The following is a 12,075-nucleotide window of genomic DNA, read 5'->3' on the forward strand; positions in this document are numbered from 1 at the left end:
TATCTGATGAGTTAGATAAAATTCCTGATCAGAGATATGTTGTCATAAGGAAGTTATTCAAAAAGGAGAGTGTTGAAAGTCAGAGATGTAGGGAATTCCTGAGCTCAGGAGGAAACACGATCTCCAGAGAAGGAAAAAGCAGATGAGATGAGATTTGGAGGAATATTCAACCTGTGGAGCTGCAGAGAGAATCAAGGTCAGGACATAAATTAATATATTTTATTTAGAGATACAGAATGGCAACAGGCCCTTCTAGTCCACTGAGTTGTGCCGTCCATTTACACCCATGTGGCTAACTAACCTATTAGCCCATATGTAGGGTGGTGGGGTGAAGGTAAGTCTCTAACAAAGGAGGTGCAAGGTGCTCCTTCCTTCTGCTGGCCTGTAGGTCACCCTTGGGTAAGGTGTAGCACCTGCTTAGCCCCCAATCAGGGTCACGTGAAGCCATGGGATCAGGTGGTAGATGGTCGTACAAGCAGCTGGTGCACATCACAAGTCCTGGTTATGCCACCACTGAGGCCAGGCAGACAAACTCTGAAGAGTATTGATCATGGCTGGGGTCACCCATCTTGTAAAGACACTGCCCAGAAGGCAGCAATGGTGAATCACTTCTGTAGAAAAATTTGCCAAGAACAATCATGGCCATGGAAAGACCATGATCGCCTATGTCGTATGATACAGCACATAATGAATGAATGAGCCAATGTCTTTGAGAATGAAGATATTAAATCTGAAGCTTCGGTGGCACGGGAGTCACTACCTGGGCGAGGCTGAGCAAGTCTTGGTGCAGCTTAGAAAATGGGCAGCAGAGATTTTCTCAAGTTTGAGGTGGTGGAAAGTAGGAAACTAGAGCATTGAAATTGCTGAATCTAAATGGAGCAAAAATATACATTTTGAATTGATGAACCAACCCAAGTGGTATCTGAAAGCAGATGGCCTTTGTTGGGGAGATACAGAGTGAGAAACATCTGCAAAATGCTGGAGGAACTCAGCAGGTCAGGCAGCATCTATGGAAATGAATAAACAGTCGATATTTCAGGCCGAGACCCTTCTTCAGAGTGAGTATTTCAGGTTAGGATCAACTAGGGTCACAGACCATCAGGCTGAAATATTATCCAGGGTGGGGTAAGGAATTAGTGATAAGTGGTCAAACAAATTCTCTATTGGTTCCTGGTGTGGGGACTCAGAGAAGAGAATGGATTATTTTAAACGCTGACCGCTAATGAGTTTGAAGGTTAGAAAGAGAAGTGACCTCACTGAAAATTGCAAAATTCTGAAAGGCTGTTTTGTCTAGCTGGAGAGTTTAAAATAACGGGGCAAGAAATCACCCATTAGTTCTACACTCTGTTTTCCATCCATCAACTCATTCAAAGAATATCACCCACCTGCTCACAGCCCTTCCCTGCAATCCCTGCAAGATGGTGCAACTTTTAAGTAAGCTCTCGCATAGTTTGACCTACCTGGATACATCACACTACTCACCCTACAACAGAGCACTGAGATCAGGAAGTAAACTTAACACTTGCTTAATTGCAGGAACGGAGAAGAGAACAGTATCAAAAGAGCGGGAATTCTAATCACAAGAATTTAACTTGAAAGTTAGGGAAACATAACAACATCATGCGATGATAGCGCAAATCATCAGCTGTGTTCAAATTACATCTGAAAATTTACTCTGTCTAACCTTAGAAACGTGTACACAATGTGCAGGTTCTATCAGAAGTTGAGATCCCAATTAATTCTCTTTAAATAGTAGGGCCGGGGAGGAGCATGATGTAAGCTCTTCTTATTGCTGGCTTCAGGTGAAGTGATAAGCTGATCTCTTTCACCATCATTTGCATAATTATACTTGGCATTTGTGTGCAACTCAAACCATGTGCATTCTTTCCCACTGACAAATTGATACTTCTTCCCACTTTTGGCACTCTGACCTGTGCCAGACTGATGTCAGCATGACTTTAACTATCTATCTAGAGATACAATGCCCGCCCTTCTGGCCCTCCGAGCCACGACACTCAGCAACCCACCTATTTAACCCCAGCCTAATCTCAGGGCAATTTACAATGACCAATTAACCTACTAACCGGTACATCTTTAGACTGTGGGAGGAAACCGGAGCACCCGGAATAAACCCAGGCAGTCGAGGGGGGGACAACGTACAAACTCCTTACAGATGGCTCCAGAATTGAACTCTGAACTCTGATAACCCGAGCTATAATAGCTTGGCTCCAGCCACACTGTTACCGTGGTGCTCTGCAGTACTAAGTACAGTTCTGTTCACCGCATGATAGGAAAGTTACAACTCTGTTAGAGAGAGTGCAGAGGAGATTCACCAGGATGTTGTCTGGACTGGAGGTTAGGGAGAGATTGGATGAGAGAGGAAGGGTATTTTGTATAATTTTCACCTATCCCACAGCATTCAGTCCTTCTACCAACAGCCAGGGTGGGAAATTACAGGCATGAATGGGGAGTTCCACATTTCCTTCGAAATCTTATGGCTATTGTCAATATCTTACTTGCGTAGTTTGACACATAGCTCCATGGGGCGCCCAATGTCCCGGTCTCCAAGGTCAAAATCTGGGTCAAAATATTCTTCTGGAGTGATTGACGTGGGGTTGTTAATCGTTGCAGTTTCTGTGACAAGGTGCTACAAAGTAAAAAGGTTAACAATACAAGGCAACGTTTCATAAGCAAATGTTTAAATACGTCAACTGGAATAGTAAGGCGGCTATGTACACACAAGAAAATACGACCTTTTCTGGGTGGTTTACCTTGAACTTTGATTGGTATTATAAAACTAGCTGTATCATCTATCTAGGACTGAACTGTGGAATCATTTTCTTCCCCCCCAGAGGTAATGAATTTTTGGAAGGGTTGTCAATCACCACATGCTCCTTTTTTAAATACAATATACAAGGCCAAAAGACATGGGAGCAGAATTAGGCCATTTAAACCCAACATGTCTGCTTCACTATTTAATCACGGCTGATTTGTTTTCCCTCTCAACCCCATTCTCCTGCCTTCTCTCCGTAACTTTTCACGCCCTGACTAATCAAGAGCCAACCAGCCTCTGCATTAAATATAATGAATGACTTAGCCTCCACAGCCATCTGTAGCAATGTATTCCACAGATTCACCAGCCTCTAGCTCATGAAATTTTGCCACATTTGTTCTGAGGGACAACCTTGCATTCTGAGGCTGTGACCTCCGCTCCTAGACTCTCCCGCTACTGGAAACATCCTCTCCACATCCATTCTATCCAGGCCTTTCCGCACAATCTTTCTTAGATATGGGGCCCAAAGTGCTCACAATATTCCAAATGTGATGTGACCAGTGCCTTAAGGTCTCAGCATTACACCCCTGTGTTTATATTCAAGCCCTCTTAGAAGATACAGCAGCAGACAAATGAAGACATTTCCTTCTCACGCGGAATCCCAATATCCATCTAGTAAGGACTTGAAGATTATGCTTGCCGAATGTTTAGAGACTACTCTCATTAAGCTAGGGGGTAGTGAGATGGGAGTCATAAGAAATGAGAAGGCGAAGGTAAATAATATCTCGCTGGTGACCTCCAGGTTCCTTGAATTGTAGAAATGGATAGAAAGGCTATAGAGAAACGTTTGTCAGCAACTTACTTCATTCTGTGGGCTGATGTGCTCCTCCACCTTTCCCAGTAGAGATTCAAGAGGGTTTTTCTCATCTGTGAAACAAACAAAGGCACAGCAAAGTCAGATTATTTGACCAAAGCCTCTCAGAATTAAAACTGAAAATTACAAGCTACATTTCTGCAGTTACAATTAAGACACACCACTGACACTAAGGGTTAAATTGGGGTTCACCTTAGGTTTAATGATTGAATGGTGTTCGATCCTTGACCCAGCTAATAGTTATTCTTCAACCAGTACCAGAAAAACATTATCTTCTCCCTGATCACATCGTTATTGTTAATCCTGTGAGCTTTTTCTGCACAATGCTCCTAGTCATGCTTCCCAGATTATAGAAATAACTACACATCATAATTAATCCTAAAGTGCTTTGAGACATCCTGAAAGAATTAGGAGAGTCACTAAAGAAATGGCAGGGTGGAGATGTGTCTACCAAAGGAGGTGTAAGGCGCTCCTTCCCTCCGCATGTCAGTGTTTCTTCAACGAAAATGACTTCAAGTTTTATATTGCAAGTGATTTCTAAAAAACAAGGTGTTGTTTTGGTGCAATATACATATATATAAATATAAGGTAAGGTGCTCCTTCCCTCTGTAGCCTGCAGGTCACCTCTGGGCCAGGTGAAGCACCTGCTCAGCCCCCAATCGGGGTCACGTGAAGCCACGGGAGCAGGTGGTGGATGGTCGTACGAGCAGCTGGTGCAGATCACAAGTCCTGGTTGTGCGACCACTGACACCAGGCAGACAATCTCTGAAGAGTATTGATCATGGCTGGGGTCACCCGCCTTGTAAAGACATCGCCCAGGAGAAGGCAAAGGCAAACAACTTCTGTAGAAATATTGGCCAAGGACAATCATGGTCTTGGAAAGACCTTGATCGCCCACATCATACAACATGGCACATAATGGTGATGACTGAAGAAATACAAGTAGTCGTTTTACTACGCATGTAGCTCGAGTTTGTAAGTCTTCAAATACGGTATGATCTCATCAAGCTGTTTGCCTGATTCAAGATTCAACATAGCTTATTGTCATCCTTCAGTACACAAGTGTAAAGGACAATGAGATGATTGTTACTCCGGATCAATCATTTTGTTTTCCTTTGTACTTCAGTGTAATGCCAGATTTCGGGCACTTGACAACTAAACTTGCTCAGTCGGCTTCTCCACAAGTTTGTAGATTCCTAACTGGCATTACTCAGGTGCTTCCCCTTATGAATGTCCTCTTCTCTGTAATATACACCAAGACCCTGGTCCTCGTGAACCATGAGAATACCAGGCATAGTGATCAGATTTAAAATGTATTGTCATCACTATATCCTGGGACTTCTACGCCTATTGGGAAGAAATTGGGAAAATATTTTACTCCTTAAATCTTATTCAAATTCATTAGCCTTTACCCGACCAAACATGTTGCAAAGTGCACGGGAAGTGGGTATAAATAAACCACATGAATACAAATTATATAGAATCATCAAGAAATACAGCACAGAAACAGACCCTTCATCCCATCTAGTCTGTGCTGAACCATTTAAAAAGCCTAACTCCCATCATCCTCTGGTCAAGATATCCCAGAGGGCAATGCTTCCACAGTCAACATAAACCATGAAACTGTATATTTCAGTTCTTTTATGTTTGTTTTTCACCTTGAATGTGATTCTGGAACTATTGGAGCCTGTGATTTACAGTTTGGAATATCAGTTGGGTGTTTCATCGCTCTGCAGTCTCCGAGAGCATTCTGGGAGACGGAGGCAACGGGCACAAACCTTGTGGCAAGAAGGCTGCGGGATGAGGCGAGAGCTGATGTTCAACTCCATTTCGCCCATTAAAGCAAAGAGGGAGATTGAAATTTTGAGGAAGGTGAGCACTGACTGCCTGTTTTTTGATCACTCTGCAGCCAGAGAGGAGAGACGGCCTATTGACTGCTGGTGCGATCACTGCTGCTGGACAGGGTAGAGCCTGCCGCTGTGCCTGGTTTGCTGCATTTTGGATATGCACTTCGACTATGGACCTTTTTTTTTAAACTTTTATACTATTTTATATTATGTCACCCTACCCTCCTCATTTTTTTGTGTGCGGGGGAGGGGGATTTGGGGGTTGATGTGCCTGTTCCATTTCTGTGTGCGGAGAGGGGGGATTTAGGGGTTGATGATGGTGCTACGTTCTTTTCTTTCTTGGTTTGGTGGCTATCTGGAGAAGAAGAATTTCAGCGTTGTATACTTTGATAATAAATGAGCCTTTGAACCTGCACCTGGAGCATAGCCCTCCCATTCAAACCCCTCCCATCCAAAGCTCTTAGACTCCATGTGTTAAATGGTCTCTTTGTATTTCACACCTCAGGATTTGAAGAGTTTGCTTTACCTTTATATTTCGCCTTTTCGTCTTCGGTGAGATGCTCAGTTCGGCTCCTGGTCACCACGTTAACATTGTTCACAGTGAAAACCTAGAAACAAAAAGGCAGCAAAGCTTCAAATCTTCTGTTACCTCCTGAGGACAGAGATTCCCAAAGTGCAAACCCTTTACTCTTTCATTCAGATGGGGGATACACCTTTAAACCACAACTGCCAAGTCTTTTTAACTATGTAACACATCACTCTCAGAGAGTGGTTCCCACCCTGGGGTCCACTGACCCCTCGGTTAATTGTCGAGGTACATGGCATAAAATGGGTTGGGAACCCCTGATCTAGGTAAACGACCAATACAATTATCCCTATCTCACATTTCTCTGAACCTCATTCCCATCAGAAAAAAGTTAATTATGCAGAGGAAATTGTCCTCAGAGGGAACAGAGGTGGAGAGAGTGAGAAATTTCAAGTTCCTGAGTGTCAATACCTCTGAGAATCTAACCTGGTCCCAACATATCGATGCAGCTATAAAGAAAGCAAGACAGTGGCTATATTTCATTAGGAGTTTGAGGAGATTTGGTTTGTCACCGAAGACACTACAGCATTTCTAGAGATATCCCGCGGAGAGCATTTTGACTGGCAGCATCACTGTCTGGCATGGGAGGGGCTATCCAGGACATCTTCAAACAACGATGCCTCAGAAGGACCCCCATCACCCAGGACGGGCCCTCTTCTCATCACTACCATCAGGGAGGAGGTACAGGAGCCTGAAGGCACACACTCAGTGATTCAGGAACAGCTTCTTCCCCTCTGCCAGTCTGATTTCTAAGTGGACATTGGACCCTTGAACACCACCAACCTACCTTTTATATTTCTGTTTTTGCACTACTTATTTAAAATATTTAATACAGATATATACACTTATTGTAATTCATTTTCTTCCTCTATTACTATGTATTGCATTCTACTGCTGCCGCAAAGTTAACAAATTTCACGATACATGCTGATGATATTAATCCTAATTCTGATTCAGAATTATATTCAATGACATGCAATTTTTCTTCCTGATTTGAAACATTAAGTTTCAACCTGTCTTTGAGTTAAGAACTATACTACAATCATGAAATGATCTCCCCAAATTAAAATTTTCAGAGAACTGTGAGGAGATGACAGCTGTTGTGAAAAGTCCCCTCACAAGTTTTCAACAGCATGTTTCTGACAGAAATATTAAAAAGAATGTGTTGTGGGCATGTGGCCAAGTGGTTAAGGCATTGGACTAGCGACCTGAAGGTCACTAGTTCATGCCCCAGCTGAGGCAGCGTGTTGTGTCCTTGAGCAAGGCACTTAACCACACAGTGCTGTGTAACGACACTGGTGCCAAGCTGTATTGGCCCTTGCCCTTCCCTTGGACAACATCGATGTCGTGGAGAGGGGAGACTTGCAGCATGGGCAACTGCCAGTCTTCCATACAACCTTGCCCAGCCCTGTGCCCTGCAGAGTGAAGACTTTCCAGGAGCAGATCCATGGTCTTGCAAGACTAACGGATGCCTTAATTAAAAAGAAAGAAAATAATGAATCGAGTTATTTGCAGAACTTACTGTACCTTGGCCTCATACTCTTGTATAACATCAGTCTTGTCTGTCCGCCAACCCCAGAATCCAGATTTATTCCTGGTGGGTAAGCAGAGAATTAATTACATCACACTCCCCACACAAATAAACACATCAAATAGAATCATACAGCACTAAAGCACAGAAATAGGCCCTTCAGCCCATCTATTCTCTGCCAAGCTACTAATTCAACCTAGTCCCATCAACCTGCATCTGGGTTATAACCCTCATACCCTTCCCATCCACGTACATATCCAAACCTCTCTTAAATGTGGAAAATGAATGTTAAATAAATTAGATTTAGTAAGAATGAACATTTAGAATTCCACTGCTGAATGACATTCATTAAAATATCCAGTTTCAAATCAGCAACCTGGATATAAAATAGGAACATTCCAACATGTTCACATTTCAGGGAAACTAAAACAGGTTGTATGGCATTACGTTACCTCATACTTCAGTATTATTTGTCAAATAAAATTGGAGGGGTTACAAGTTAAGAGTTCCAAAATCAAAGAACATAGATGCTAGCTAAATTTTCCTGAAATTCAGGTTTATTCCTGTTTCTCTTCCTTCCAAGCTCCTCAATCAAAATCACAAGCATTGGTTGACAAGGAATTTCTTTAAACAGCGATGAAACTGTCTCAATCAAAAGTTCAAAGTAAGTTCATCATCAAAGTACACATATGTCAATCCTGAAATTCATTTCTTGTGGGCATTCACAGTAGATACAAGAACACAATAAAATTAGTGAAAGACCACACCCAGCAGGGCAGACAACCAGCGTGCAATGACAACACACTGTGCCAATACACAAGAAAATGAATAATAATATATACGCAATAAATATTGAGAACATGAAATGAAGTGTCCTCGAATTGAGTCCATATGTTGTGGGAACAGTTCAGTGATGAGGCAAGTGAAATTGAGTGACGTTATCCCCACCTGGTTCAGGAGCCTGATGGCTGGGGGGTAATAACTATTCCTGAACCTGGTGATGTGAGACCTGAGGCTCCTGTACCATCTTCCTGATGGCAGCAGTGAGAAGAGAGCATGTCCTGGGTGGTGGGGGTCCCTGATGATGGATGATGCAACTGTGCACTGTAGGGATGTGCACGCTGGTGGTGAGGGCTTTACCTGTGATGAAAACCCCCAGCACTTTTGGGCAAGGGGCTTCTTTAAACCATCACATTACTCATCTTAAAGCTATCACATGACCAAATGCACATGATTTCTAAAAATAAACATCTTACCATGTACTCTATGTTTCAGGACCATTCCCAATTGATTCACCACTTCAACATCTCACACGCATCACAAATGTTTGTCAGACTGACCTGGAGTTCTAATGTCTTTGAGAGGAGTGTAAGAGTAAAAATGAGATTAAAAAGAGAGTAAATGAGAAGAAATGAGGAGAGAGGTTGAAAGCACTAGAATCTGTGAAGGAACACAGCAAGTCAGGTAGCATCTTTGAGGGGAATAAACAGTTGCCGTTTTGGGCCAAGACCGTTCCTCAGGACTGGAAAAAAGAAGCCAGAATAAGAAGGTGGGGGAATGAAAGGATTAAGGAGGGAATGGGGAGACATTACCTTAAATTGGAGAAACCAATGTTCATGCCATCAGGTTGGAAGCTACCCAGACGGAATATGAGGTCTTGTTCCTCTAACCCGAGTTTGGCCTCGTCATAGCAGTAGAAGAAACCATAGACAGAGATGCCAGTTTGGAATGGGTGGGAAGTCAAAATGAAATAGGTAGCCACCAGGAGGTCCTGCCTCTGTGTGCAAACAGGGCTAAGATCCTCGACAAAGTGGTCCCTCAATCTGCTTTGGGTATCACTGATATAGAGACCGCCCCTGGAGCACTGGATATAACAGATGACCCTAACAGGTAGAGTGTTGCCTCTCCTGGAAGGGCTGTTTGGACCCCCTGAATGGTGATGAGGGTGAAAGGACAAGCACGCCATTTGTCACTCCTGTGGGGAAAAGTGCCAGGAGGGGCAAATGGACAAGTGAGTCACATGGAGAGCGATCCCTATAGAAAGCAGAGAGGGGAAGTTTGTATTGACAGGCCACCTAAAATGGAAGGAAGGTTTAACTGGATGATCTCTTTCATGCTCCAATACTACTTATGCGAGAACCCCATCTATGAATAGCCGAATGTTCTTATGACTGATACATTTCGGCCATAATGTTTGCTCTGCTCAGACAAGTGCACAGCCATTTCTACCCCATTATTGTTCATCCCTTTTTAACCTCCAAAAGAATGTCGCTTGCTGCTTATTCTTCCCTTTTTCGTGCATATGTAACTTTACCGTGCAAGGCCAAATTTATAAATTCATCTTATTTTGTCATTTTATTTACTATTATATTATTTTAGTCTTTTTTGAAGCCTGCACTGAGTCCACATGATAGGGACATCTACACAACTTGCATAATGAAAAGGTTACTTTGTAATCAAATTAATTACACAACATGGTCTTTAATAACTTAAGACCATAAATCATAGGAGCAGAATTAGGCCATTTGCCCATCAAATCTGTTCGACCATTCCATCATGGCTGATTTATCAACCACACTCTCCTATCTTCCCCCTATAACACTTGATGACCGTACTAAGCAAAAACCTATCAAACTCCCCTTTAAGTATACCCAATGACTTGGCCTCCACAGCCATCACCACCCTCTAGGCAAAGAAATTTCTCTTTTATATATTGGTTAATTAATATAAAGTATTTGACTACTTTATTCATAAATTCCTGTTGTAGTTACTATTCTATAGACTTGCTGAGTATGCCCACAAGAAAATGTATCTCAGGCTTGTATACTGTGACATATATGTACTTTGATAGTAAAATTTACTTGGAACTTTGAAGAAATTTCCTTGCAATTGGCTTGCATTTGATTGCACAAACTATTAGCCAAATCAGATCTTTGATTCAACACTCACAAAATGCTGGAGAAATTCAGCAGGTCAGGCAATGTCTATGGAAAAGAGTAAACAGTCAATGTTTCAGGCCGAGACCCTTCTTTGGGTCTTGGCCTGAAATGTTGACTGTTCACTCATTTCCATAGATGCTGCCTGACCTGCTGAGTTCCTCCAGTATTTTGTGTGTGTTGCTTGGATTTCTAGCATCTGCAGATTTTCTCATTTTCAGATTTTTGATTGTTTATACTTAACATTCCCCTGACACACCAGTACTGAACTTCAGTGATGACTAGAATTTCAGGTATGGTGCAAGTCTAACGTTACCTTTCAAAGGATATGTTTTTTGTATCAAGGTACGTGGAAACAATGGGGGAAGTAAGACGGCTTGCAACTTGATCTGCTGTTGGCCTTACGGACGTCAGTGTGAGACCTTGTTGTTCTTGTGAGAGCTCGAAGTGTTCCAGGTCTACGACTTGGTTATCATGGTCCACTTCTATAAACTCGGCCCTGTCAGCTGCCACCAGAAAGAAAATCACGACAACGTTGAAGAAAGTTACTGGCAGATCATTGCAAATCAAAAATCATCTACATATTTAGACAAAATAGTTCATGAAGATGTGCAATTTCAATTCCTTTTTTTTTATTTTGCAAGATAAAAGTTTTCTCTGCATTGATCTTCTCACCTTGACAATTGATGACTGATTTAATTCAGATTTAAAAGGGCAAGCTGTCAAACTGTAATAAATTACCATTCTAATCTGGGATTATAGACAATACATACAGGTGATTTGCCAATGAGAGTTAGCATGGCCAAACTAGCACAGACTCAGTGGCCACTTTATTAGGTAAAGCTGCTTGTTAATGCAAAAACCTAAGTCAGCCAATCATGTGGTGGCAACTCAGTGCATAAACACATGCAGTTGTTGTTCAGATCAAACATCAGAATGGGGAAGAAAGATGATCTACGTGACTTTGATCATGGTTTGATGCCAGGTGGGGTGGTTTGAGTATCTCAGAAACTGCTGATCTCCTGGCATTTTCATGCACAGCAGTCTCTAAAGTTTACAGAGAATTCTGCAAAGAACAAAAAAATCCAGTGAATGGCCAGACTGGTTTAAACTGACAGGAAGGAGACAGTAACTCAAATAATTATGCGTTACAAAAGTGGTGCGCAGAAGATTATCTCTGAATGCACAACACATCAAACCTTGAAGTGGATAGGAGTAAACCACATGGAGTCCAGTCCTGTGGCCACTTTTTTTTGGATACAGGGGGTACCTAATAAAGTGGCCACTGAATGTATATCTTTGCATAGTTTCCATTAAAAGTCAAATATAGGCTACAGAGTTCAAATCCTGTCTTAGTACTTCCCTTCTCAACATGCTGTTAGCCAAAGAGCAAAGAGGGAAGAAACCAAATGTAACACCCTTAATGAGGATCAGAACAAGGTGGAACTTTTCAGTCTTTCTGATTTATATGACTCAGAATTTCACCAGGCTATATATACACCCACTATACTAAGACTATTCCTTTGTG

At 42.2% G+C, this 12,075-nt stretch overlaps 1 protein-coding gene across 1 annotated transcript in view; it reads right to left on the bottom strand.

Moving 5' to 3' along the window:
* Positions 1–12,075, bottom strand: part of ankrd13a (ankyrin repeat domain 13A) — a 39,035-nt gene that overhangs the window by 8,736 nt on the left and 18,224 nt on the right. The window contains exons 6-10 of the mRNA XM_063034225.1: positions 10,864–11,053; positions 7,608–7,674; positions 6,021–6,102; positions 3,636–3,700; positions 2,517–2,647 (exon numbers count right to left, since the gene is read on the bottom strand). Coding sequence (XP_062890295.1) covers positions 2,517–2,647; positions 3,636–3,700; positions 6,021–6,102; positions 7,608–7,674; positions 10,864–11,053 — 535 coding nt within the window. The remainder of the gene's footprint in view (positions 1–2,516; positions 2,648–3,635; positions 3,701–6,020; positions 6,103–7,607; positions 7,675–10,863; positions 11,054–12,075) is intronic.

Source organism: Mobula hypostoma, chromosome 27 (genome assembly GCF_963921235.1).
Source record: "Mobula hypostoma chromosome 27, sMobHyp1.1, whole genome shotgun sequence".
Lineage (NCBI taxonomy): Eukaryota > Metazoa > Chordata > Chondrichthyes > Myliobatiformes > Myliobatidae > Mobula > Mobula hypostoma.